The 27609-nt window shown below is 40.4% G+C and overlaps 1 protein-coding gene across 1 annotated transcript; it reads left to right on the top strand.

Moving 5' to 3' along the window:
* Positions 1 to 3808: 3808 nt before the first annotated feature.
* Positions 3809 to 27609, top strand: MED17 (mediator complex subunit 17). The gene is made up of 12 exons (XM_041730089.1): positions 3809 to 4636; positions 6956 to 7122; positions 9021 to 9240; positions 12947 to 13083; positions 13176 to 13260; positions 13627 to 13779; positions 14889 to 15019; positions 15680 to 15864; positions 19292 to 19429; positions 23903 to 24020; positions 25685 to 25844; positions 27050 to 27609. Exons 1-12 carry the CDS (start codon positions 4387 to 4389, stop codon positions 27259 to 27261), a joined length of 1956 nt encoding a protein of 651 aa, XP_041586023.1. The 5' UTR covers positions 3809 to 4386; the 3' UTR covers positions 27262 to 27609.

The following is a 27609-nucleotide window of genomic DNA, read 5'->3' on the forward strand; positions in this document are numbered from 1 at the left end:
AAATGGAATCCGACTCTTTACTACACCTTTTATATTAGGAAGATCAGGAAAAGACTCTGATAAAGAGACATTTTAGCAGAGACCTGAAAGAAATGAAAGTGAGCCATGAAGTTATTTGGAGAAACATCTCTCCTGGCAGATTTAAAAGTGCACAGGCAGGAGGAGATTTAGTATGTTGTTGAAACAAGAAGGAGGTTGTTTTGAACAAAATATGATCACCATCACCTGACTCTGCAGCTAACACCTAGTGCATGCTCTAAGAAGCAGTTTTGTTGATGCTATAGGTATTTACAGTCATATGTTAATGCCATATTCACTTTAAAATTAGAAATGTGATAGGGCTCCTGGCTGGTTTGGTTGGTAGAGCATGTAACTCTTGATCTTGGAGTTGTAAGTTCGAGCCCCATGTTGGGTGTACAGATTACTTGAAAAAATAAAATCTTAAAAAAATATAACAAGTATGCCTAATAACATCAACTATTGGAGGTTCTAGCCAGGAAAAGGAAGCAAGAAATAATTATAACTGAAAAGGAAGAAAAACACAATTTTTTGGCAGAAAACATGACTGATTCTTTGAAAACCCAAGAGAAATTATAGTGAAATTACTAAACTGAATTTAAGAAGATTCCAAAATCTAAATCAATGTATAATAATGAGTTGCATTTCTTCATACCAGTAATAAATTGTTAAAAATGTAAACCTTAAAAAGATATCAATTACAATGTTATCAAAAGTACATAGCAGGGACGCATAACTGCGTAAATAGCTCAGTGGTTGAGCATCTGCCTTTGGCTCAGGGCATGATCCTAGAGTCGCAGGATGGAGTCCCACATCAGGATCGGTGCATGGAGCCTGCTTCTCCCTCTGCCTATGTCTCTGCCTCTGTGTGTGTGTGTGTGTGTGTGTGTGTGTGTGTGTGTGTGTGTGTGTCTTTCATGAATAAACAAAAAAAAATTTTTTTTAAAGTACATAGCAATATTTTCATTTAACAAAGATTATAGGGGCAGCCCCGGTGGCTCAGCGGTTTAGCGCCACCTTCAGCCCAGGGCCTCATCTTGGAGACCCAGGATGGAGTCCTATGTCGGGCTCCCTGCATGGAGCCTGCTTCTCCCTCTGCCTGTGTCTCTGCCTCTCTCTCTGTGTGTCTCTCACGAATAAATAAATAAAATCTTTATTAAAAAAAAAATTATATATAACCATCATCAGAAGCATTTCTTGTCTAATGTATAAATTCAAGTCCACACCAGTCTAATGCCAGTAGGGCTTTTCATAGAAGCAATGTATTCTAAAATAGATGGGATAGCAAAGGGCCAACCAAGATAAAGATTTATCAAGACAATGAGGCCAGGAGTATTTGATAAATAGATATCAAAATTTATAAACTTATTAAAGTAAGAGTGTGGTTTTGGCACAGTGGGGACAATCAAACCAGTAGAATAGAAAATCATTTCCAGTTTCTCTTGAAATCCTTTCATCCACTTTCATCTAATAACTTTATTGATCAGTAATTTTAAAGTTCTTGCCTGCCATCTCCAATGTTTTGAACATCCATGGATATATTCCTGTTGTCTTAGGTTTTGGTTATCAGTCAGTTGCCTGGCTTTTTACATATCTACAACTACTACTACCATTATATTCTTGATATTGTGTGTTCCAGGTACCTTCTGATGGGGCTTCCACCTTTTGTTAGGTAGATAAAATGAGAGACTGATTAACTCAATGTAATCAGAGATTGAGCTGGGTTGGGGTAGGGTTGCATTTCAAGACTCAGTCCACCTCTATTTAGAGCCTGTTAGTCTATGTGTTCTTTGGAGTTTTAGTTGAGCCCCTAGCAGATCTCTGTCTCCTCCGCCCTGAAAGATGGTGAGGGGTTCATTTCTTCCGTTAGGAAGATTTGAGCTCCATGAACCCTCAGAATCTGACAAATGTTTTTCATAGAACACTTAACTTTTAAGCAGGATTTAGTCTCATATATCTGGGTCTGCAGAATATTTCACTGTTTATATCTAGATCTTTAATTCAGCTGGACTTTTTATCTATGGTGTGAGGGGAATGTAACGGGATTATTGCACTAGGCTTTGTTCCTCCCTTTATCCACACCCCTTTCTCTGTAATTCTGCAGTTCCTGCAACTGAAAAGGTTGAGAGTGTTCCTTCTCCCATCCTTGACTTTTAGATTTGGCCATGGTCAAGCATATGTTAGACATGTAAAGCTTCCCTCTTGTACCTTTTGCCATCCCCATAAGAACATACCCTGACCAGACTGCTAGCCCAAGAACAATGAGAAACACATGATACAGAGTTATCTGAATGACCTGTAGCCTTAGATCTTGAAGTAGAATCCACCAGCTGAGCCCAGCCTAAATTCTGATTCTTGGGTGTGTGCCCTAACCCAGATGAGATAGCAGATGCCAGGGCCAAAGTGCAGAAGTATGAGCACCTTAAGAAATACAGTGAAAACACTTAGCACGATGATGAGCTCAAATAGACCCAATGATAAAGATTAATCAAATTTTAAAGTGTTAAAATCTTTTACAAACTTATGCATAAAGAATACAGTGGTTCAAAAAAAAAAAAAAAAGAATACAGTGGTTCTCAGGATCCCTGGGTGGCGCAGCGGTTTGGCGCATGCCTTTGGCCCAGGGCACAATTCTGGAGACCCGGGATCGAATCCCACATCGGGCTCCCGGTGCATGGAGCCTGCTTCTCCCTCTGCCTATGTCTCTGCCTCTCTCTCTCTCTCTGTGTGTGTGTGACTATCATAAAGAAAAAAAAATACAGTGGTTCTCAAAAGTGATTGTGCAAAAGAATTGCTGTTGGGCTTGCCAAAAATAGGTCCCTCTATTGAAAATTCACATTCCCAACACACACACACACACACACACATTGTTTTGGTAGAGGCTGACACCAGCACAATCCTTTTTCCTACTAAATACCTAAAGGAAGTAATTAAAAGCTTAAATATTACATTGGTCAGTATAAAACTTGAAAAGATTCATGATAGGTGTGAGGCCACAGATGGTCAGGAAAGAATTCTTGAGGCACGCCTGGGTGGCTCAGTTGGCTAAGCATCTGACTCCTGATTTTGCTCAGGTCATGGACTCAGGGGCTTGAGATCTAGCCCTGGTGAGAGTCCATGCTCAGCACAGAATCTGCTTAAGATTCTCTCCCTCTCTCTGCCCGTCCCCCTTCACTTGCACACACACACACACTCTCTCTCTCTAAAAAGCAAAAACAAATACTTGAGACATTTTCTGTGCAAAAAGGTGCTTTTGTTATAGCAGGAGGACAGGGCCTGTGGGCAGAAATACCTGCACCTATGCTGTGTGAAGCTGGTGGTTCTAAGCTTAGTGCTCAAGGGGAGGAGGTGTGCAGGGAATATTAGATCATAAATGTCTTCTTCAAGTTTCTACTTGTAAAACTACTTTTGCCAGATTTCCCTGGTGCTTATCAATCAGCTTGATATTAACTATGAGTGAAACGTAAAGGCAGTCAACAGGACCCTTTCAGAATGTAGGAGCCAGCATCTATTTGATGCTCACAGAGCTATGGAGGCTGTTAAGTCAGCGTCCCAGCCTGAAGGTGAAACTTTTTGTTTCTATCTCTCATCAACGATAAATTCTATACGTAATTCCTTAAATTAGAGTTTTGTAATATATAATAACGTATCCTCCTCTGTGAAATTAAGACCAATAACATCCTTTCAGGGACTCGGACTGAAACTATTTCCCTGCTTCCTAATCTTTTAAAGTATGACTTATTCTCAGTTACTCAGGCATGAAATACAAACTACGCCCCTATTACCCGCCAGTGTCTGTTATGCTTGCCGGAGATCGTCGCTGTCCGGGTCACCACTAGCGGGAACTCGTAATAAACCAACTCTGCACTACAATTTTAAGTAGTGATAAGCACGATTTACTGTTTTCCTCGAATTCCGTCCTTATTTTATGACTCTTCAGGCATGTTTCTTTAGCTGTACATCCTCCGATCTCAGCATCCCCAGAGGGACTCATCCGCGGCCTTTTCTCTACTTGGCTTTGGCCTTCCCGGCTTTGCACCCTGCACCCCGCGAGCACACTGGACAGAGAGACGGACAGTACGGACCGGCCAATCCACGCCCTGAGCGTGGGTCCCCGAGGCGCTCCTCCCGCCCCCGCCGCAGGCCACGCCCCCCGCAGGCCCGGAAGTCTTTTCCGCCGCTGCGCGGGGAGAGCCGGAAACGCTCCTCCGGAAGCGGGGAGCGCCGGCCCTGCAGGGCGGGGAGCTCCGGGGCCTTCTGGGAAAGTCGCGAGGCCCTCGGCTTTGTCTCCCGGCGCACCGCGGCGTGGGAATCCGGGGTCCGCGGAGGCGCCTCTGCTCCGCGCCTCGGGCCTCCGCCGCCGCCAGCATGTCTGGGGTCCGCGCCGTGCGCATCAGCATCGAGTCGGCCTGCGAGAAGCAGGTCCAGGAGGTGGGCCTGGATGGCACCGAGACGTACCTGCAGCCGCTGTCCATGTCGCAGAACCTGGCGCGCCTGGCCCAGCGGATCGACTTCAGCCAGGGTTCGGGCTCCGAGGAGGAGGAGGCGGCGGGCGCCGACGGCGACGCGCAGGACTGGGCGGGCGGCGGCTCCAGCGCGGACCAGGACGACGAGGAAGGTGAGGCCCGAGTGTGCGGCCGCTGCGGGCGGCGGCGGGTCCGGGCGCCCGCCCGGGAGGTGCGGGACGTGAGCGAATTCTGGACACACCCGTGCCCGCCCCGGGGGCTTTGTACGGCTGGACAGTTGGGGCGCTGCCCGCCTCTTGATACTCCTGCACGGTTTCTGGAGTTGAGGCCTTGGAGACACCGCCACTGATGGAGTGTCCGGGTCTGTAATGGGGCCCGCTCGGTTAAGAGCCCTGCGGTTCCTGTCGCTGCCCTGCCGCTTAGTGTCGAGGTGCTTTGCTTCCTTCTGCAGTCGGAGGATGCTAACAACACCTACGGAGAAGAGAGGTCTGTATTGAGTGGAATACGAGGCAAGGGCTAACAGGTAGGCGGGGTCGAGCCGGTAGGTCGAGGTTAGCGTTTGGTTTTTATTAGAACATCTGAGGGGCACCTGGGTGGTTCGTGGTTGAGCGTCTGCCTTCGGCTCAGGGCGTGACCCTGGGGTCCTGGGGTCCTGGGGTCCTGGGATCGAGTCCCGCATCAGGCTCCTCGCCCGGAACCTGCTTCTCCCTCTGCCTGTGTCTCTGCCCATTCTCTGTGTCTCTCATGAATAAATAAATTTAAAAAAAAATTTTTTTTAAGGACAACTGAACATTTTGGAAGGATTTTAAGTAGACAGATGATTGTTAAAAAGATTACTGGATTCTACGTAGCAAATGGGTTACAGGGAAAACAAAACAGAAGGGAGGTTGGTTAGCAGAGAATAGTAGAAAAAGTATGAGTGGGGTTTGGATTCTTGTTATGGTCAGGGATTAAAAAATACAATTCTGTGTTTGGGTATGTGCAACAGACCGCCTGTAAGTAGGAATTTAAAGATGGCATTTCGAGCCACTGGTGTTAGGACAGCCGGGGGTCCATTTGGAAGTAAAAAGTAAATACTGTCCCATACTTCACACTCGGATTACCTCCACAAGGATTGAAACACAAATGAAGAAAATAAAAGAAAAATTGGAAGCAAGTTATAGAACTTTGGGAGCAGAAAAGACCTTAAGCAAGATAGGGAGCACAGAAATTATAAAGCCAAAGAGAGATTAATGAGTGACATAACATTTTAAAGTAATAATGGAAAAAGGTGCCACAAAGTAAGAAAATAAATAAGAGACTGGAAAGTTTTTGCAGCATATAGGGCACACAATGGTTGCTATCTCTGACATTCAAAGATTCCCTGCAAACTGGGGGAAAAAAAGACAACTCACTGAAAAATAGCCCAAAGGTATAAACAGCTCACAGAAAAAGACTTCAGATCTTACTAGTAGGGAGAGGCAAATTAAAACATTAAAACACTATTCTCGTGCATAACGTTAGCAGCGACTTAAAAGACCTAGTATCCAGTGTTGGGAATGTGAATTGGAAAAACCTTTTGGAAGATGGCTTAGCAGTTCACGATGTGTCAAAACTGTTAAATGTGCATCTCCTTTGACCCACTAAATCACAGCTAGGAATTTAACCTACAGAAAAAGTTGTACACGCACACAGATGTGTGTTTAGTTGTTTACCACTACTGGGGTTGAAACCAGCATACGTATCCATTACATAGGAATGGTTAAACTTACTGTACATCCATGCTCCAGAATACCAAACAGTGTTGAAAGAATGAAATAGAGCTATATGTGCTGGTGTGGAAGTATCTCTAGGACATAATAATTGGAGAAAAACACAAGTAATAGAAAATGGAAGGAAATATATGTAAGTGCATTGAAAAACATTTGGACATTTATGCCTCAACTGTTACTATTGATTACCTCTGAGGAGGGGAGAGAATTAGGGGTGGGGAATAAGGGAAAACTTTTACTTTTTTCCTCTCTCCCTTTGAACTCTCTATAGTGAGCATGTATTGGTGAAATTTAACAAAATGATTTAAAAGGTTGGAAGGGATGTTAACATTGTTTAATATGTGAATACTGCCATTTATAGGTCATTTTTACTTTTGTACTTTAATGTATTTTGGAAGTTCTATTATTCAAGTTTTAAAAGCTAGACGAAAAAGGTTATTTCAAAGGCTTGCATAAATCTTAAAAAATACTGAAATACCTTCCTATAATGTTGGAATGGAATGTTAGATTTAACCGTGTTTATTTTGCCGTTGTAGGAGTGCTAACTTAAATATTAAGGGAGATTCAAGAAAAGGTGGACGGAATGGGATAAAACAGGAAACTATTTGAAATAAAGTCATTGTTTCTTCTTTCAGTACTTAACATCATTTAAATGAGATTTCTGTCTTCTAGTCAGTGTAACTCATACCTGTGAATTTCTTTTTTTCTTTCTCTTTTTAGGATTGGTGAAATTTCAACCTTCCCTTTGGCCTTGGGACTCAGTGAGGAACAATTTGAGAAGTGCCCTAACAGAGATGTGTGTTCTCTACGATGTCCTCAGTATTGTGAGGGATAAAAAATTTATGACTCTTGATCCCGTCTCTCAGGATGCACTTCCTCCAAAACAGGTATGTGTGGGCTTCAGTTGAATAATGGTACCATTTTATGAAGTCCCAGGACCACCTCTCAGGATGTGTGCCTATTGTCTCCTTTTCCTTTCATGCAAAATTAAGTCCAGATGAAGATTTAAAGACTAAACCGGTTTAAAAAAGCATCTCCTTTATCATTTTATTAATGGCCTTGTGACCCTTGGAAGAGTTAAGTTTCATTAATAATGTAATAAAGTTTTCTAGATTTTTTTAAAGAGATTTATTTATTTGAGAGAGAGAGAGAGCAGGAGCATTGGGAGGAGCAGAGGGAGAGGGACAAGCAGACTCTGCTGAGTGCAGAGCCTGACATGGGGCCTCGATCTCGTGACCCTGAGATCACAACCTGAGCAGAAACTAAGAGCCAGCTGCCCAAGCGACTGAGCCCCAAGGCACCCCTAAAGTTTCCCAGAGCATAACAGATTTTTACGGCCTGGATCCCTGGTCTGTAGCACATTACACAAAAACGTGATGGTAAAATGGCTTTGGAGGCAGACTGACCTGGGTTCAGATCCTGTCTCTGCCCTCACTAGCCCTGGGTCCTTCAACAAGTGATTTTCTCAGAGCCTCGGTTTTCCCCTTCAACCTCTTTTTAGGGCCTGGTTAGAAAAGCTAGGCCAAATTATGGAAGCTACTGAAAGGTAGGTAAAATTGTTGAAGTTTGATGAAGGCCATGTTCGATTTTTGAATATTAGAAGACAAAAGGGAGAATGGATGAATTGGTGAATGAAGAGCCTGAAACTAGGGAGGCCACTTAGGCCAACATCAGCACTTAATCCTGATGCTTAAAACAAGCATCAGGTCAGTGACCAGGTTAGTGGCAAGGAGAGGAAGTAATGGTTGTTTTTACCCATTTGTAAGTGAAGTGAATTGAATATAATGACTCGTGGTAATAGTTTCAGAATCTAGAAATGTTATGCTGAAAGACTTCCTAGAGACCAGTCAGTCTGGTTCCTTTGTTTTACAGAGAGAAAGCTGAGGCCAAGAGAGATGTGTGACGTGTTCAGATGCAGTAAAGCCAGTGGTTAAAGAGCCAAGATGAGAACTCTAACAACACCTGATTCCTAGCCCACAGCCTTTATTACCTTCCTGTGCTCTTCCCACATGGGAGTCTTCAGGAGACTAATATGGTCAGAAGATTACTGTGACATTTTATGAAACTTGGTGATTTTGACTCACACAGTCAGAAGACTTTGTTTTATTAAACTTGGCTTTTTGGAAGTGTATCTGGTTACCACAGTACAGATTCGTGGTGATTATGGATATTTATGTATGTATGTATGTATAACCTATATAGTATGATTTTTCATTAGTTTTTAAAAAATCAGCCTTCGGTGAAGTGCATCAATTTTAATGCTGAAAAAAAAAAATTTTAATGCTGTGTGGCTTTAGTCTTTATTCCAAAGGCACATTAGTAGCTTGTCACAATAGAAAATAATTTTACAACTCTACTCATTGGGGTCACTTATTTATTCCAGAAATCAAGTATTATGTGCCAGGCATTGTTCTAGGGTCTGTAGACATAGTAGGTTTTACCATCATGTGGATGACATTCTAGCAGGGATTACAGACTTCCATGAGAAGTCTGAGTGCCACAAAAGGGTATACACGTGGATGGGGGTGGGCATTCGCACAACTTGACAGGAGAATCCCATCTAAGCTGGGCAGAGTTGGTATAAGTTCTGATCTGTAGTCCAGTGTGGTGTTTGTGGTTTGGCATAAGTTTGAGTGGACCAGAGAAATAGGTTATTAAGGTTGTTATTTTTCAAAAACCAATGTAATCTGCTTTTCTTTAATTTCTCAATTTTCTCTTGAGTAGGTATCTTAAGAGAATGTTGAAATCGCTTAAAATTACAGAACTACACGCTTGTTTTTTACAGAATCCTCAGACACTGCAGTTGATTTCTAAAAAGAAGTCACTCGCTGGAGCAGCGCAGATCCTGCTAAAAGGGGCAGAAAGACTGACCAAATCAGTTACTGAAAACCAAGAAAATAAGCTGCAAAGAGACTTCAACTCTGAGCTTTTGCGATTACGGCAACATTGGAAACTCAGAAAAGTGGGGGATAAAATTCTCGGAGATCTGAGCTACAGAAGTGCAGGTATAGATCACTTTAAAAAACTATGCTTTAAAACTGTAATTTGTCAAAACTATAGGATTGATCGAAATGTTATATATTCTGTAGTATGTTGCTTCTTAGTTACACGTTACATTTTGAAGTTTTAATTTCTGTGCACAAAACTTGGTAAGCTAAAATTACTTTTATTATAGCCTTATATAAATATATTCACATAATTGAACCTAAACTATTTATATAGGTGCCTTTAGGTATAATTAGCAGAATGTTTATTTTTATACAGATTTTTTTCCCCAAATTTTTATTTAGATTCTAGTTAGTTAACATACAGTGCAATATTGGTCTCAGGAGTAGAATTCAGTGATTTCATCACTTACATACAACACCTAGCACTCATCACAACAAATGCCCTCTTTTATCCCCATCACCATTTAGCCCATCCCCCACCCACTTCCCTCATCAGTCCATCAATCCTCCATTCAGAATCTGTTACGGTTTGTTTCTCTTTGTTTCCATCATCCTGTATATTCATCTGTTTTGTTTCTTAAATCCTCATATGAGTGAAATTCTGTGGTATTTGTCTTTCTCTGACCAGCTTATTTTGCTTAACATAATGCACTCTAGTTCCACAAGTGGTTGCAAATGGCAAGATTTCATTCTTTTTGATGGCTGAATAATATTCTATTCACACACACCCACGCGCACACACCTGCACCATATCTTCTTTATCCATTCATTAGTTGGTAGACATTTGGGCTCTCTTCGTAGTTTGGCTATTCTTGATAATGCTGCTATAAACGTCATGGTGCATGTACCTTTTCAAATCTGTATTTTTGTACCCTTTGGGTAAATACCTAGCAGTGCAATTGCTAGATTATAGGGTAGCTCTATTTTTAACTTTTTGAGGAACCTCCATATTGTTTTCCAGACTAGCTGTACCAGTTTTCATTCCCACCAATACTGCAAGAGGGTTCTTTTCTCCACATCTTCACTAACATCTGTTGTTCCCTTTGTTGTTAATTTTAGCCATCCTGACAGGTGTGAGGTGGTATCTCATCATGGCTTTGATTTGCATTTCCGTGATGATAAGTGATGGTGAACATTTTTTCCTGTCACTTCGCCATATGGATGTCTTCTTTGGAAAAATGCCTATTCGTGTCTTTTGCCCATTTCTTAACGGGATTTATTTTTTGTGTGTTGAGTTTGATAAGTTCTTTATAAATTTTGGAAACTAACTTTATCAGATATGTCATTTGCAAGTATCTTCTCATATTACATGGGTTGCCTTCTAGTTTTGTTGATTGTTTCCTTCGTGGTGCAGGAGTTTTTCATCTTGATGAAGTTCCAATAGTTCATTTTTGCTTTTGTTGAAGAGCAGTAATGGTGAGAGTGGACATCCCTGTCTTGTTCCTGATGGTAGTGGAAAATCTCTCAGTTTTTCCCTATTGCAGGTGATAGTAGTTGTGGGTCTTTTGTATATGGCTTTTATGACACTGAGGTATGTTCCATCTATTTCTGAGGGTTTTTATCAAGAATGAATGCCTCATTCTGTCAAATGCTTTTTCTGCATTTTTTTTTAAAGATTTTATTTATTCATGAAAGACAGAGAAAGAGAGGCAGAGACACAGGCAGAGAGAGAAGCAGGCTCCATGCAGGGAGCCTGACGTGGGACTCGATCCCAGGACTCCAAGATCATGCCCTGGGCTGAAGGCAGATGCTTAACCGCTGAGCCACCCGGGCGTCCCTTTTTCTGCATTTTTTAAGAGGATCATATGTTTCTTACCCTTTTTCTAATGTGGTGTATCATTTCAATTGATTTGCAAATATTGAACCACCCCTGCAGCCCAGAATAAATCCCATTTGATCATGGTGAATAATGATACATTTAGCAGAAGGTTTAAAGAATGAGTTTATAGATTTACACACCCAGAACCATACTTGACATTTAGTCTCAATCAGGGGCTTATCTGTAACCCTTAAAAACTAAGCATAAAAGGAAAAAAAGAAACATTTTCATTCTCCCTCATTCTTTTTTCTCCCGTAAGTCATCTAAGCTGTTTTTACATCCTAGGTGAAGAGAGAAGGCTGTGAAAACACTGCCGCCTTTTTTTTTCCATTCAACCAAGGCTGCAGGAATAGATTGTGTTGACATATGCCAAAATTTGATGATCTTGAATTCGCATCTTTTTATATAAATTCTATGTTGTTGATCTGTAATAGGTTTCTAGAGATTATCATGGTAATATCTTGTAAACTGCTAAGGTATATTCAGGAGGAGCTACACTGTAAAAGTTTACAAGTTTCACAGCTCAGTAGAGTAAAAGTTTTGAATGTCAAAGGATGAGGCAAGGAGTCCTGATTGTGATCATTGTGATAACAGTAGTAGAGTGATACTTTAAAAGGACTCATTTGCCAAAGTAAGCCATCATTGTCCCACAGTTAATAGCAGGCAGGTTTAAATCAATACTGAAGCCCCTGTCTCCGCATTGATGTGAATTGAGGAATTCTGAACTTTGACGATAATATCCCACTACAAAGATGAATTCAGATGGCAAACTTTTTTCTTTTTTTAACATTTAATGGGTGGTCTGTAGAAGTAGTGCTTTCTGGCTCTGGACATTTTAAGTTCTTTTCAACAAGTAGTTATATGCAGGTACTTTACCCACTTTCTCTTTATGGGACTATTATGATTATAAAGGATTTGATTACATTCTGTTTTTTGTTTGTTTGTTTGTTTGTTTTTAAAGATTATATTGGGCAGCCCCCGTGGCGCAGCAGTTTGGCGCCGCCTGCGGCCCTGGGTGTGATCCTGGAGATCCAGGATCGAGTCCCGCGTCAGGTTCCCTGCATGGAGCCTGCTTCTCCCTCTGCCTGTGTCTCTTCCTTCCTCTCTCTCTCTCTCTCTCTCTCTCTCTCTCTCTCTCTCTGTGTGTGTCTCAATAAATAAATTAAAAAAAATAAAAATTGTATTTATTCATGAGAGATGCACAGAGAGAGGCAGAGACACAGGCAGAGAAAGAAGCAGGCTCCCCACAGGGAGCCCAATGAGGGACTTGATCCCAGGACCCCGAGATCATGCCCTGGGCTGAAGGCAGGCACTCAACCGCTGAGCCACCTACGCGTCCCTACATTCTGTTTTAATTGCAAGATCTTGAACATCTTCCTATGTTACAAAACAGTAGGTACATATAGCCACCTGCTCTTCACATCATTCAGCAGCCCAGAACAACTTACTCAGGCTTCTGAACTACACAGAAAAGTATCACATAACAATCTAGGAACTAGTTGAAAAAAAGGCGATATTTTGTTCTTCTGGCTGGATTCAGAACACTTCATTTGCAACCTTATTACAGAGGCTTAGCTCCAGAAGTGTTTAATTGCTAAGGCATAAATCTGAGGAAGTACTTTCTAGAAGTACATCCATTTTATCAGTTTTATCGGCCAAATCCCATTAGAATAAAACAGTTTGATGGCCCATGAAGTTCATAGTATAAGTTCATGGTATAATGATACCATTAGTCTTTTTTTTTTTTTTTTTGAGGTTAACAAAACTTTATTTCTGCCTCCTTTCTTCCCTTTGCTTACTCCCCCCACCCCTTTCCCCCAAAACACATTTTTGGTGGGGTTTAATTTATGATTCAGTGATAAAATTTTCAGTGAAATATTATTATACACTTAATGTATGTTAAAATAATGTGTTAACTGGTTCCTGTGTTTAATACCCGATTAGGATCTCTCTTTCCCCATCATGGTACATTTGAAGTAATAAAGAATACAGATATCGATCTGGATAAGAAGATACCTGAAGATTACTGTCCCCTTGATGTTCAAATTCCTAGTGATTTAGAAGGGTCTGCCTATATCAAGGTATTTGTCAAATATTTAAAATACTTAATTTCTTATTACTTAGCCCAGAAGCTAATTTGCTAACACTTTTTCATGTTTTTATTGTCTCATAGGTTTCAATACAAAAACAGGCTCCAGACATAGGTGATCTGGGCACAGTCAACCTCTTCAAACGACCTTTTCCCAAATCCAAACCAGGTGTTGTGGTTATGCTCTATCCTATAGCTTCTGGTTCTGTCTGAGTTTACACTCCCAAGTAAAACTGATGATAAATGTAGAGAGGAAAATAGGTACTTTGGAGTAAGAACATTTGGAAATTTATTATTTATAATCTGTTAACATTAATGGACACCCATGCAGTTTTTGTTTTGTTTTTTTAAGATTGAACATCTTCACTAATTTTCTCTGTGTAAAAAAAAGGAAAATTTTTGTATTTTAGAAAGGATATGCTCTAATGTAGTATTTTCTGAACTTTTCATTATACGAATTCAGATTGTGATTTAAGCCAGTTCTTGCATAATATATTTAGACAATTGATACATCCAAATATTCCCTTTCTTTCAGGTTCCCCACATTGGCAGACAAAATTAGAAGCAGCACAAAATGTTCTCTTGTGTAAAGAAATTTTTGCCCAGCTCTCCCGAGAAGCTGTTCAAATTAAGTCACAGATCCCTCACATTGTGGTGAAAAACCAGATTATCTCTCAACCCTTCCCAAGTAAGAGCAACCAGCCCTTTTGAGTTTATAAGTAGGACTTTGTGGTTTGGGGAACAGGAAAGGGGGTAACTATGTATTTGGCTGTGTAGGGGGAACAGTAAGAGCAAAGAGGTGGCATTCTATCCATAACGGTAGCTCATAAAGCATGCAGAACAAACCACATTGCTAATTCTATTCTGTGTCCTAAATGGTGTGACTCTTGGATTTTGAACAGTATATATTAAACATTTGTACTAGCAGTGCTCTTATTCAGCAACAGTAGTTTCAGGTGTCTATGCTAACATTTGTAGAAGATTTTCAGGGATCTGTCTTACTGTCTAAATGAGATGTCAGTCAGACAGTGATTATTCAGTACCCATAAAATTCCTAACTTTGGAGGCATTGGGATTTTAATTATATTACTCAAGAGCAGTAGTTAGGGGCAACCCCAGTGGCTCAGCGGTTTAATGCCGCCTTCAGCGCAGGGTGTGATTCTGGAGACCCGGGATCGAGTCCCACGTTGGGCTCCCTGCATGGAGCCCGCTTCTCCCTCTGCCTCTCTCTCTCTCTCTCTCTCTCTCTCTCCCTGTCTCATGAATAAATAAATAAAATCTTAAAAAAAAAACAAACAGTAGTTAGCTGTGCATTTGTTTTTTATATAAATTCTGAGACATATCTTCTTGGGTCTTGTCAAAAGAATGGGTTTTTAGAAGTGAAAAATTGCATCCTGGTTTTCATGGCAGCAAGGAAGAGAGTATCTGTCTTCTGAACGTCAGTAAGACCAGATACCAACTCTGTGTTTGTTTTTCTCAAAAACAAAGTTGGGTTTGGTTTTGTTTTTTTAAATTTCAAGGCAAGAAGAAACTAAATATACAGCTTCTGTTCACCTGTCTTTCACTACAGCTGAAGGTGAACAGCCACATTGTAGGTCAATAGAATTTGAAGTGTTAAAATACATAGTAGTTTACTCACAAATAGTCATTTTGGCCTGGAAATGTTAATCATGAAGCCTGATCTTCAGGTTTAGAATAGATCTTTTGAGAATGGACTGTGATTATACTTTATGAAGACAATTTTGTTTTTCCATGTCTTAGGTTATTTGCATCTGTTTTACTCCTTTTTATAAATAGGCTTGCAGTTACTGATTTCTTTGTGCCATTCCTCAAATGATAAGAAATCCCAAAAATCTGCTACTGAGAAGCAAAGTCCAGAGGACCATCTTTATGTCTTAGAGCATAATTTGCATCTACTAATTAGAGAGGTAAAGACAGAAATGTTTCTTTTTGCATTGTGGTAAGACTATTTGGTGCAGTGAATGTGCACAGATCCTTTCTGCAAAGTCCTCATTAGTCTCATGGTAATGACATTCACTGTCTGTGATGTGAGAGATCCTTGCTCAATGCTGGGGGAATACACAGATAATCAGATTTATCAGTCTCTGTCCCCAAGCGTAGCTTGTAGTGGTAGAAATATACCACAAGTTCTATATAGGCGTGTAAAAAAGCATGCAGGGTGCAGAGGGAAGAGTGATTCTGATAGTGTGATGGGGAAGATGTCTTGCCAGAGCCTGTGAATAGGATAGTCGTGTTATTTCAGGATGCATTCTACTTACAGGTTATCTAGTTCTGTGTTTCCAGAGAGCTGGTTCACAGTTTAGGCTAATTTCAAAAGAATCCCCTGAGAAACTTAATAGAAGTGTGTATTCCAGCCTCCCCTGCCTTTAATATATAAGTATTAGTTGTTTTAAAAGTTTTTTTTTTAATTTGTAACTTTATGGTGACCGATATTAGCTAGACTTGTTACAAATCATTTTACAATAAATACTAACACCAAATCATGTTATGTGCCTTAAAGTAATGTAAATTATATGTCAATTATACTTCAATTAAAAATTAATAAAAAATGGCTATTCTTGTTACAGTTTCATAAACAGACCTTGAGTTCCATCATGATGCCCCATCCAGCAAGCGCACCTTTTGGTCACAAGAGAATGAGACTTTCAGGTCCTCAAGCTTTTGATAAAAATGAAATTAATTCACTACAATCCAGTGAAGGGCTTCTGGAAAAAATAATTAAACAAGCAAAGCATATTTTCCTGAGGAGCAGGTAAGGATGAACAAAGTCACTGTTTTTCTTTGAAACTGCAGTCCTTTTTCCTTTATTGTTAAAATCATACATGCTCTTTTTGGCACACAGTAACTTTTTTCTGGGAGAAGGAGGGTGGCTGCAAGGTGAGCGTTTGTAGCTGGGGATGGTCTGTCAGGTTTGGGGAGGACTTAGCTCCAGGGCCCATGTGACTTTTCCAGATGGTTTTTAATGCTGGCTACAGTTTTGTTGTGTTTTTGTTGTTGTTGTTGTTGTTTTAAAGATTTTATTTATTCATGAGAGAGACAGAGGCAGAGACATAGGCAGAGGGAGAAGCAGGCTCCATGCAGAGAGCCTGACGTGGGACTCGATCCCGGGGCTCCAGGATCACATCCTGAACTGAAGGCAGAAACTCAACCGCTGAGCCACCCAGGCGTCCCCTGGGTACAGTTTTGAAAGACACCTGACTAGGAATATGCCCTAGGACTGCTCACCTTTGTCAGTGACCCATCCACCAGATACTTGCTCCTGAACTGATTTTATTTTATTATTATTATTTTTTAATTTTAAATGTTAAGTTTTTATTTTTTATTTTATTTTTTTTTAAAGATTTTATTTATTTATTCTTGAGAGATAGAAGGAGAGACAGAGCCAGAGACACAGGCAGAGACATAGCCAGAGGGAGAAGCAGGCTCCATGCACCGGGAGCCCGACGTGGGATTCGATCCCAGGTCTCCAGGATCGCGCCCTGGGCCAAAGGCAGGCGCCAAACCGCTGCGCCACCCAGGGATCCCTCCTGAACTGATTTTAATCTTCTTTTGCAGTTTCCCAGTTTTTTGGCTGCCCCACATTTCAGTACTCTGGAAGGCACTTTCCTGTGTATTGACTTATCTAGCTCTTGTTCTCTGGCAGAGATGGTGGTAGCCCGTTTTCAATGATGAGAGGTTGAAGTCTACAGACATGTGTAGCTTGCTCAAACAGGCTAACGAGTAGCAAGATCAGGATCTGTGCCCAGGTCTGTGTAGCTCTGAAGCTCATCTCACTTCTGTACACATTTACAAAAGAACTGTGCATGATTGGACCTCAGTGTATCTTTTTCAAAAGCTAGAAGTGCTCTTGATTTTATTATTGGTCCTTGGTGAAGAAGGCTGTTGGTAACTTCATTCAGAATTGTGCTTTGCTAGAACTCCAGACTTTCACGTATGGGCTCACTCTCCTATCGGTGATAGTTTTTGTGGGGTTTTTTTTGTTTTGTTTTTTGTTTTAGTTTTTCCCTGGTAATACAAGTCATGGTTTTAATAGCACATTAGTTTATAGTCTTCAAGTGACAACTTAACTCTGAAGCTTTTAGTAAAATGAATTAGGAAGGCATGTTAGAGAAGACAGCGTGGTGCCTTTGGGATAAAGAATGTGTCTAAGCCAGGGCTTAGTCATTTGCTAACTAACTTCGTTTTCATGTCTGTGGCCCTCCACCTTTTTCTCTTTCAATTAAGAATACAGGAGGCTGGTCTTAGGATCAAGTTAAATAACGTATGTTATGTTCCTTATAAACAATAAAATAGGGCAGGCCTGGGTGGCTCAGCAGTTTAGCGCCTTCAGCCCAGGGTGTGATTCTGGAGACCCAGGATCAAGTCCCACGTCGAGCTCCCTTCATGGAACCTGCTTCTCTCTCGCCTGTGTCTCTGCCTCTCTCTCTCTCTTTCTGTATCTCATGAATAAATAAATAAAATCTTAAAAAAAAAAACAATAAACAATAAAATATATAGGTTACTGTTGTTACTTTCATTTGTGCATTTTAATTATAACCAAAAGGGGCATGAAAGTAGCTGTTTTTAGAACCATTACACATTTCAGAGTATTAGTCACAGTCTTGGAAGCAAAGCTTTTAAAATGTTCCCATTTTCACCCCATTATAAAGATAATGTTCCAGTGTATCAGCTTAATTCGTATAAATACCATGCACAGTAAGACCTACTATTAACATGCTTCTGTGTTTTGATATATGTGCGTTAGAGTGTGTATCTTTAAAAAAAAAAATCTGCAATCATAAAATTTTATAGCCTGCTATCATTTAATCTTGTAAATCTTTTTCATCTTTTGTTAAAATGTTTTTCAGAGATACTTTACTAGCTATGTAATAACTCATTATGTGAATATTCTCTGATTTCTTTACCAATTCTTAATTGCCAGATACTTTATATTTCCAGTTTGTTGAAACATAATACTAAGATGAGCAGTCTCATATACATATCTATGTGCTGTAGGAATATTTTTTTTTCTAGATTTTTTTTTTCATGAGAGAAAGGCAGAGACATAGGCAAAGGGAGAAGCAGGCTCCTGCTGGAGCCTGATGTAAGACTCGATCCCAGGACCCCAGGATCATGACCTGAGGCAAAGTCAGACGCTCAACCACTGAGCCACCCAGGCATCCCCACTGTAGGGATTTTTGAAGCAGTCAAGGAAACAAATCACAGAAAAGGAAGAGAAAGTTAAGGGATCGAAAGAAACCAGTATTAGAGCAGAAGCATAAAAGAACATATCCCAAGCCTGTTTATGTAAGTGCCTTTTGTCCTCAGTGGCTGTTTGCATTTCTTCCTGCTTTTCCTTCTCTTTCCAGTCAAGTGCTAGAATCACGTAACTGGAAACCAAGAACCTCCAATAGTTGGTTGACTTTCATGATTTGTGCTTTGGTGCTGGGCAGTGGCTGTTAATTAGTGTGGATAAGATAAGGAAAGAAGGATTACTGGCTCTAGGGATACACTCCCGCCAGTTTTGTGCCCAGCTCCCAGCTGTATGACCTTAAGGAAATTACTAAGCATTGCTAGACTGAAAAATAGGGATGAAGGTGGTATGTACTCGACAGGGTCATTAATGAGATGAAAATATAGGACTCATCAAAGCACTGATTCCAGTCTTTGGTGCATAAAAAGGACTGGAATCATAACCTGTCATGTGTACATAGCATATTTATCTTTCTTGGAGTATAAGGTTTTTGTTGTGCAGAAACTCTGGCTTCTCAGGAAAAGGGTTTGTCATTCTGCGACTGTAATGGCCCTCAGCTGTGGGCATGTCGCATGTTACTAGGGACCAAGCACTGCCATCTGGGAGTGACTTGCATTCTTTTCAGAGCTGAGATTTGTCCCCTAAGCGTGCCCTTCTGATAAGCTTTCCTGAAAGAAAACAAACTGGAGTTCATAGGAAGGTGAGCACATATTGTAGTGTGGCCCTGAGCATCCTCGTGGTGGGCGCCCCAAGGAGGCTTTCATCGCCTCTGACCTCCTTTGACTTTTCTTTTTTTTTTCTTTAAGGAAAAACTCTTTGCTTTTCAAATGTAGTACTTTTGAAAAGTAGTCCTCTCATTTTCACATAACTATAACACTGATAAGTGGTTTATAAATATTTTATATGGTGACTTTTTAAAAATGTCAACCTCTCTTCTTTAAAAAAGGACTGCTGCGACCATTGACAGCTTAGCAAGTCGCATTGAGGACCCTCAGATACAGGCACACTGGTCGAATATTAACGATGTTTATGAGTCTAGTGTGAAGGTTTTAATCACATCACAAGGTTATGAACAGATATGCAAGTAAGTATCAAAAATAAGTTATTTAAGATGTTTAGTTGCTTTTTATATGTTGATTGCTGAGTGATTTCATTGAGATTTTTGGATTTTATGTGCTATGGTGGCATAACATTTCGGTAAATTGTATTAACTGTAGAGTATAAGAATAAGAGATCAGAATGTCTAGAATAATCTCTGTTAGGTAAATATCACTCGTTTGAGTTGTGGTAAAAATTTTTTTTTTTTTTTACCTGGTCATTGAAGGGGAAGCTGCCACACCTCAGAGTGATCTGCTTTAGATGTTGCCTAGAGGCTGTGGTGGTGAGTCTGGGGTATTTGTGAAGTGAATAGGGCTGTTTAGATTACAGCCTGTATTCCATATATTGGCCTAAAACAGCCTCAGTTTTGTAGATTTTTCATGGTGTGAGGCTATACCTATGTCTAACCTAGTTCATGATTATGCCCTTAAAATGGGATGGAGAGGGAGGTGAAATGACTTTTGACCCCACCATTCACAGAGAAGCATTCTGTTTGATTTACATTCACAAATCACAAGCTGATATACAGAGAACGAATTGTTGGTTGCCAGAGGTGGTGGAGGTGGGGTGAGGGTCAGAGACAGAATGGGTAAAGGTGTTCAAAAAGTACAAACTTCTAGTTATAACATACAAGTTCTGGGATGCAGTGTACAACGCAGTGACTATAGTTGAGAATACTATGTTGTATATTTGAAAGTACCAAAAGAGTAGGTCTTAAAAGTTCTTATCACAAGAAGAAAAGAAAAATGGGGAAGCGTGTGAGGTGATAGGGGTCAACTGAACATACTGTGATGGTCATTTCACAATATATATGATAAATCACAATATATATAAATCATTATGATACTCATGTACCTTAAGCTAATCAATGATATATATCAGTTACATCTCAATAAAACGGGGGGCGGGGCGTGGTAAACAAAGTTAGTAAAATTAGGAAGTAGCCATGAATGGCATTTTTTTGCCTCCACCTGAGCCTCTTGGAAATTTGACAATTGGCATGATACAGTTTTAGTGTCCTTCCCCAGGTCAGTCTGAGAGAACCACTAGCAAACATTTATCAAGGTCCATGAGTACCTGTTATTTTTCAAACTTCAGTGTTTGTTTTAGGCAGACTAACTAGCTGCAGTGGTCTCTCTAGTGAGCAAAACACACCAGAAACAAAATCACTACCCTTAGGTGCAGGGGGGGTATAATACCCTTAAATTGCTCTTTTTTTTTTTTTTAAGATTTTATTTTTTTATTCATGAGAGACACAGAGAGAGGCACAAACATAGGCAGAGGGAGAAGCAGGCTCCCTGCGGGGAGCCTGATGTGGGACTCAATCCCTGGACTCCAGGATCATGCCCTGGGCCAAAGGCAGACGCTCAACCACTGAGCCACTCAGGCATCCCAAATTGTTCTAATATCAAGGCTTTAATTCACTGTTTTTTAAAAATGAAAAATAGTCAATGAGCATGATTTAAAAGATGGGACAAAGAATACACAATGGAAATAAGTCTGGAAAAGATGGTGGGTAAAGGTGGATTATGGTTTTCTTCCCCTATACCTAAAGAAATAATTGGGGTGATTTGCGGCATGGTGGGAGAGTAGCTGTTGAGTAAAATAAAACAAGTTTGGCATGCATTTTAACCGTTACAGCTGGGTGATGGGGCCATTGGCTTTCATTATATTAACTTTCGTGTATACTACTGTTTATATAGAGTCGTATAGTACTATATACTTTGTGTTTTAAAATTTCCATAATAAAATGTTAAGAGAGTGAGCACAAAGGAGTGGAAAAGGAAAGAATCATCAGTTTTGAGTTATTTACATTTAGGACTAAGACCAAACAAATGTGAGATTATGGCTATAGGACCCAGTGGTTCTAAACTTCTGTGAAGAAGAGTTAGTGATAATGTGGTCTTGACAGCATCAGGAGGGAAAGAAAGTCCTAGAACGCCCCTTTCTTCATCTTTTATAGCTGGGGTCAACTTACTCTCCTTAAAGTTGAAAGTAATTCTCTTGGAACTTCTCAGGAGTAATCACATTTCTTTTTTTCTTTTTTTAATTTGAGAGAACATGAGCCATGGGGTGGGGGTGGGGCACAGAAGGGGCAGAGGAGAGGGAGAAGACTAACCCACTGAGTGAGGAGCCTGATGCAGGGCTCTGAGATCATGACCTGATCCAAAGTCAGGCACTTAATGGACTTGAGCCACCCAGGCACCCCCAGAAGCAAGCACTTAAAATATTTTTCTATGCCTTCTTCCAGGAAAGTCTACATTTACAAGCATATATATCCTGCTTTTTTCCTACAATATTGTGTGCTTTAAAACATTGAGACATGATGGTGGTATACTATGTGTTGGCAAATTGAATTTAAATTTAAAAGATGTAAAAAATAAATTAAAAAAAAAATAAAATATTGAGACATAATTCACATAACCAAAAATTCAATATTTTAAAGTATATAGTTGAGGGGTGCCTGGCTGATGTAGTCAGTAGAGCATATGACTTTTTTTTTTTTTTTTTTAAGATTTATTTATTCATGAGAAAACACAGAGAGAGAGAGAGAGGCAGAGACACAGGCAGAGAGAAGCAGGCTCCATGCAAGGAGCCCGATGTGGGACTTAATCCTCGGTCTCCAGGATCATACCCTGGGCTGTAAGCGGCGCTAAACCGCTGTGCCACCGGGGCTGCCCGAGTATATGACTCTTAAACTCTAAATCTCAGGGGCATGAATTCAAGCCCCATGTTAGGTGTGGAGCCTACTTAAAAAAAATTAAAAACATTTTACAGTTCAATGGTTTTGAGTATATTCCTTATGTTATATAACTGTCATCACTATCTAATTCCAGAACATTTCCATTGTCCCAAAAAGAAACCCTATACCTATCAACAGTCATTTCCAATTTGTGTGTGGGGGTGTTTTAGTAGTATTGGTGAATACTACTAAATACTCCTTATCACTATATCAGATTTACTTCATTCTTTAAGCTTTATTGTGTTTCATTATATGTACCATGAGGTTTTTTTTAATATTTTATTTATTTACTCATGAGACACACAGAGAGGGAGAGAGAGAGCACGTGCGAGAGAGAGCCAGAGACACAGGCAGAGGGAGAAGCCTCTGCAGGGAGCCTGACATGGGACTTGATCCCGGGTCTCCAGGATCATGCCCTGGGCCAAAGGCAGGCGCTAAACCACTGAGCAACCCAGGGATCCCTGACCATGACTTCTAATCAGCCTTTTGCTTCTGAAAATTTTAGTTGGATAACAGCACAACAACTTTTGCATGTTTAGGTATATCTGTAGGGTGAAGTCCTACAAGTGTAATTGCTGGGTCAAAAGATAAGGACCTTTAAAATTTTTATTAATGTTACCAAATTGCTTTTCAGAGTGGCTGCCACAACTATGCTCCTACCAATAGTAATCAGAATTTTTAAAATTTGGTTAAGTTTATGAGTTTTGTCTTTTGAAGCTTCTGAATTCTGTGGTTTTCTTTGAAAGAAATGTATAAACTTTTACTGTGTCAAAATTATAATTTTATAGGGATAATTGCCAAAGTGTTTTATCCCTAAATGTTCACTGTAAAGTCTAAAAAACAGGTACTCTCAAATGTGGAAAAATAAGCATTGTTCATCTAGGTGGTTAGATTTGAGGAATTTCACATTTCTTGTACATGTCATATACTAATACTAAAAATTTGTGATTGGTTTGGAAGAATGTCATTGTCATGTTATTTTATGGGTTTCTTTGTTTGATGTAAGCCAAGTTAATATAGTACCTCTTCTGACTTGTTTGCTGATTATATCAAGAGAGGCCATAGAATTAACAAAAAGCTTTTCCCTTTTTGTATGAGAATTTGCTCCTTGGTTAATTCTCTAGCTGTTGTCCCCTAGTAACCTGAGAAGAAAGGATGCCATCTGGGTTACTAGGCAACATTACTTTTCACAAAAATGATCCCAAACTGGTAAAATAGATCTGGACTGGAAGAGATTAGAAATGCCTGACAGAGATGCTTTTCGATTTCCCCAGATGAGGTGACTTCTGAAACTGGGCAGTATTTTTTGTGGAGCCCCAGGAAACTGTGCCTTTGGAGTTGTTATGAGAACATGTGGCTCCTACAGGGAATGAGGTTTCTAAGTCAGGGTGGGCCCCATATGTGCCCAGCATAGATCTCTCACTGCAACAAAGGTGGAAGGACTGCCAGAGAAGAGGAGCAGTGGACGATAGTTGGCTGGCAGGCTGTGCTTCTTCTCCTACATCTTTCTAAGCAGACCAGAGCTCAGTGGCCCAGGGGAGGCTGTGGGATTCTGAGGGGTATGTTGACCCTAAGAAGACTCCTTTCCCCCTCAGGTGTTTGCACAGGTTCTCAAAATTAGTATTTTCTGTGTCTTTGATGTTAAGGTTTAATGTTTGTGGCTCAGTATAAGGTAATTTTGAACATTTCTGATTTTTAGTATGTGTGTCTATAAAGGTCCATTCAGCTGCAGTTAAATGTCGGAATTGAGCAGATCCGAGTGGTACACAGAGATGGAAGAGTGATTGCATTGTCTCATCAGGAGCAGGAGCTCCAGGATTTCCTTCTGTCCCAGGTAAGAGTTATGGATGGCAAGTCCTGAGTCCCTGCTGTTCATCACTGTTTAAAGAACAGAGTTCAAGTATATTAAATTTATAAAAAGAAAGCCAGTTTTTTTTCTGCCATTTATCTAATATCTACATTTTACAGCCTCTGGGTTAATTGAAAAATGTTGATAAACTATCCTAGATTTATTTCCAGTTAGTTTAAGATGAAGGACCAGCTCTGAGATTACAAACTTCCTCTCATGTTAGCCAAAGTGTACAACCCCTTTGGGACCACATAAAAGTGAAGAAGTATTAACCCCAGAAAACCAGAGAAGTGGAGATCAGATACAAAAATATAATGACCATTCTCCATGATAAGTGTACTATTTTACTTAAGCCCTACGAAAGAGTTCTTCACTATTCAGGGGCAGCATGGAAGGTACTGGGTTCTAGTCCCAGCTCCACCACAAATTTGCTTTGCAACAGTAGACAAACTTTTGGACCTTTCTTTCCTGATCTAAAAAATGAAGAAGAGTATTTTTCCTACATTCTTCATGGAGTTGTGATGATCTAATGAAAAACTGAGTTGTGGGAGAAAGGGGGTAAGTTCAGAAATGCTAATAATACACCTTTCACAACATATACCTGTATATTTCACATAAAATTAAAAAAAAAATACTGATGCCCTCCATCCTAAAAGCAGTAATCTTTTATACTGATTTGCTTCTTTGGCGTCACGTAAATAAAATGCATTTGTGAGGTTTGGCAGCTCTTGGTTGGTTACACCTAAAAGGACTTTGGTCACCCTAAGCATGAAAATATATTGGAAATATATTGGAAGGGTAGAATCAATGGGAAGGCTCGCAAGTGGGCAGCGATCAAAGGAAGCCGCCTGGTGAGAACCACAGCCAGGACAACGCCACCATTGCCATCCTGACCCTACTGCCTTCATCACTGGGGGCAGACTGCACTCCACATTGCCCCAGTGTATCATTCAGGATTGTAACAGGAGCTAGGGGGCACGCTCAGTCATTTCACTAAGGATTTACAAAAGTGTGGGTGTAGGTGAACACCAGGGAAAGCTTGGTAACCTAATGCTAGTCATAACCAGGTAACCAGGCCTGGGGGACTCAGTGGTCAGCAGTCCTAAGCCAAAGAGATAAGAGGAGGGCTTATGGGTACCCTGAAGGAGAGTCATGTGGAACACGCCACTTTGAGAAAACCAAACCTTCTGTCACAGGATACAACCTCACAGGGGAGGGGCAGCAGGGGAATAAATGCCTCAACCTTACTCCCATTATCTGAACCCCACCCAAAGCCCACTAATGTAACCATATGGGTGATCCTCCCTGGGCAGAGAAGGGTGGCGAGTAGATTTGAAGGGGAAACTGCAAGATAATCACACCCTGCTACTTTTGATGCTGCTCCACATGCTGTGACCCAGGTAGGAGTCGCCAGTCAGCCAACTCTAGATCCTGTTCCTGCGGTCACACTGCCGATGGGCCTGGAGAATGAGTATCAGGCTCTTCTAGTCTCCACAGTGGAAGGCGGGATCCTCCCCACAGTAGTCACGGAGGAAGATTCCTGTACTAGGCAGTGAGCACCCCAACAAGAGTTTCCAGTCCTGCCATCAAGTTGCTGCAAAGTCAGTCTCCATGGTAGTTGTGCATAAAGTTTCCTTTTTCATTCACAGATGTCACAGCATCAGGTGCATGCAGTTCAGCAGCTCGCCAAGGTTATGGGCTGGCAGGTGCTCAGCTTCAGTAACCATGTGGGACTTGGGCCCATAGAGAGCATCGGCAATGCGTCTGCCATCACGGTGGCTTCCCCGAGTGGCGACTATGCTATTTCAGGTACTGGCTGCTGCTTTGAATGGGAGGAGACCTTTGGGAGTCTGGCCTTAGTCGTCACCTGTACTAGTTAGACGTACTTCAGAGTAATTTCTCTCTGCAGCGAGTTCATATAGGAGTTTGAGCATTTATTTGATCACAGTCCTTATTCAGGCAACAGATTATTACTTCTCTTTCTAGTGATGATAAAAAATGTTTTGCTTGGTGACACATTCTCCCAAGAGCTCTGAAAACTGCCATCAGCATTGTTACTCCTGCAGTTCAAAATCTTTGATGCTTTGGGAAAAATGTACAGCTGCAAATAGGCAAGAGTCACATCTGATCCTAAAGATCCATCTGATGTAAAGGGATGGAATAGAGAGGAGAGATGATTTTTAAGCACCCACAATGAGTAGGGCACTTGAGTAAACAGACACATTATCTAGTAGAAAATTATGTGTGGAGTATTTGCAGGTTTAGTGTGGTCTTTTCAAATACCTGCTCTGTAAATACTTGAAAGAGTAATTTGAAAATTTTCCCCCACAGAATCACAGCTTGTGAATATGCAGGCTTGATCATTGCTAGGTCCTTATCCATAAGAGTTTCAAAATACCCATTTCTTCTTTCTGAGTTATGAAGCGTCGTTAAAACCTGAAGTTCTTTTTTTTAATTATTTTTTAGATTTTATTTATTTATTTATTTATTCATGAGAGACACAGAAAGAGAGAGTCAGAGACACAGGCAGAGGAGAAGTAGGCTCCCTATGGGGAGCCCAACGTGCAACAGTGATCCTAGGTCTCCAGGATCACTCCCTGAGCTGGAGGTAGTGCCAAACTGCTGAGCCACCTGGGCTGCCCAAAACCTGAGGTTCTTAATTCAGAATAATCTTGCCTTCATCTCTGATGAATATTTGGGTTTCTGATTCTGAATATTTGGGTTTCCTTATATATTGAGTGTGTATCAGATGTTTTAGAAAGAAATCAATTGGTTTTCTGAAAACACATAGGACATTTGACTTTCCTAAGCCAGAATTCATCTTGCTGTATTTTTATGGTACAAACAGTAATTCATGAATATTTATACCAACCTAGTCTATTATAAAAAGTCTTTTGGGGTTTTGGGGGGGGCTGGGTGACAAGCACTTTTAAATGAGATTTCAAGTTGGTAGAAAATTGTGGGACCTTTGTTTTCTAGTTTGGAAATTGTGTTATTTTTGTTTTGTTCCACAGTTCGTAACGGCCCTGAAAGTGGCAGCAAGATCATGGTTCAGTTTCCCCGTAACCAGTGTAAAGATCTTCCCAAAAGTGATGTTTTACAAGATAGCAAATGGAATCATCTTCGTGGACCATTCAAAGAAGTTCAGTGGAATAAAATGGAAGGTCGAAACTTTGTTTATAAAATGGAGCTGCTTATGTCTGCACTTAGCCCTTGCCTGCTATGATTTTTGTTTCCAAAACAGTTTCTAGATTATTTTTTTCCAGAGAATTTTCCGGAAATGGACTTGCAAAGATGAACTTTAAGCACAAGGAGAAATTTTCCAAAGGAGTATTGTTTTTAAAAAAAAATAATGAGCAAATGTTTACCTGGCATTTTGAAACCTTTCACTTTATAAGTGACAAGTGCTTTGAAATGCAGAGGCTTATGTACAGATATATATGGTGTGGGAAGACACAAAGCAACTTTTTTTATGCAATTAACTTGAAATGTTACTAATTTATGGGTTTGAATTCAACTTTTTAAATATTCCTTTGATGTTGACATCAAATAAAGCGTATGGTTAAAAATTCCA

Source organism: Vulpes lagopus, chromosome 15, assembly GCF_018345385.1.
Source record: "Vulpes lagopus strain Blue_001 chromosome 15, ASM1834538v1, whole genome shotgun sequence".
Taxonomy (NCBI): Eukaryota; Metazoa; Chordata; class Mammalia; order Carnivora; family Canidae; genus Vulpes; species Vulpes lagopus.

Bases quoted from the DNA above. Each gene is read 5' to 3' on its own strand.
- MED17 (XM_041730089.1), top strand. From the start codon at position 4,387: ATGTCTGGGGTCCGCGCCGTGCGCATCAGCATCGAGTCGGCCTGCGAG. The intron at 7,123-9,020 runs GTATGTGTGGGC...TGTTTTTTACAG, and splicing joins ATGCACTTCCTCCAAAACAG to AATCCTCAGACACTGCAGTT. The intron at 24,021-25,684 runs GTAAGAGTTATG...TTTCATTCACAG, and splicing joins AGGATTTCCTTCTGTCCCAG to ATGTCACAGCATCAGGTGCA.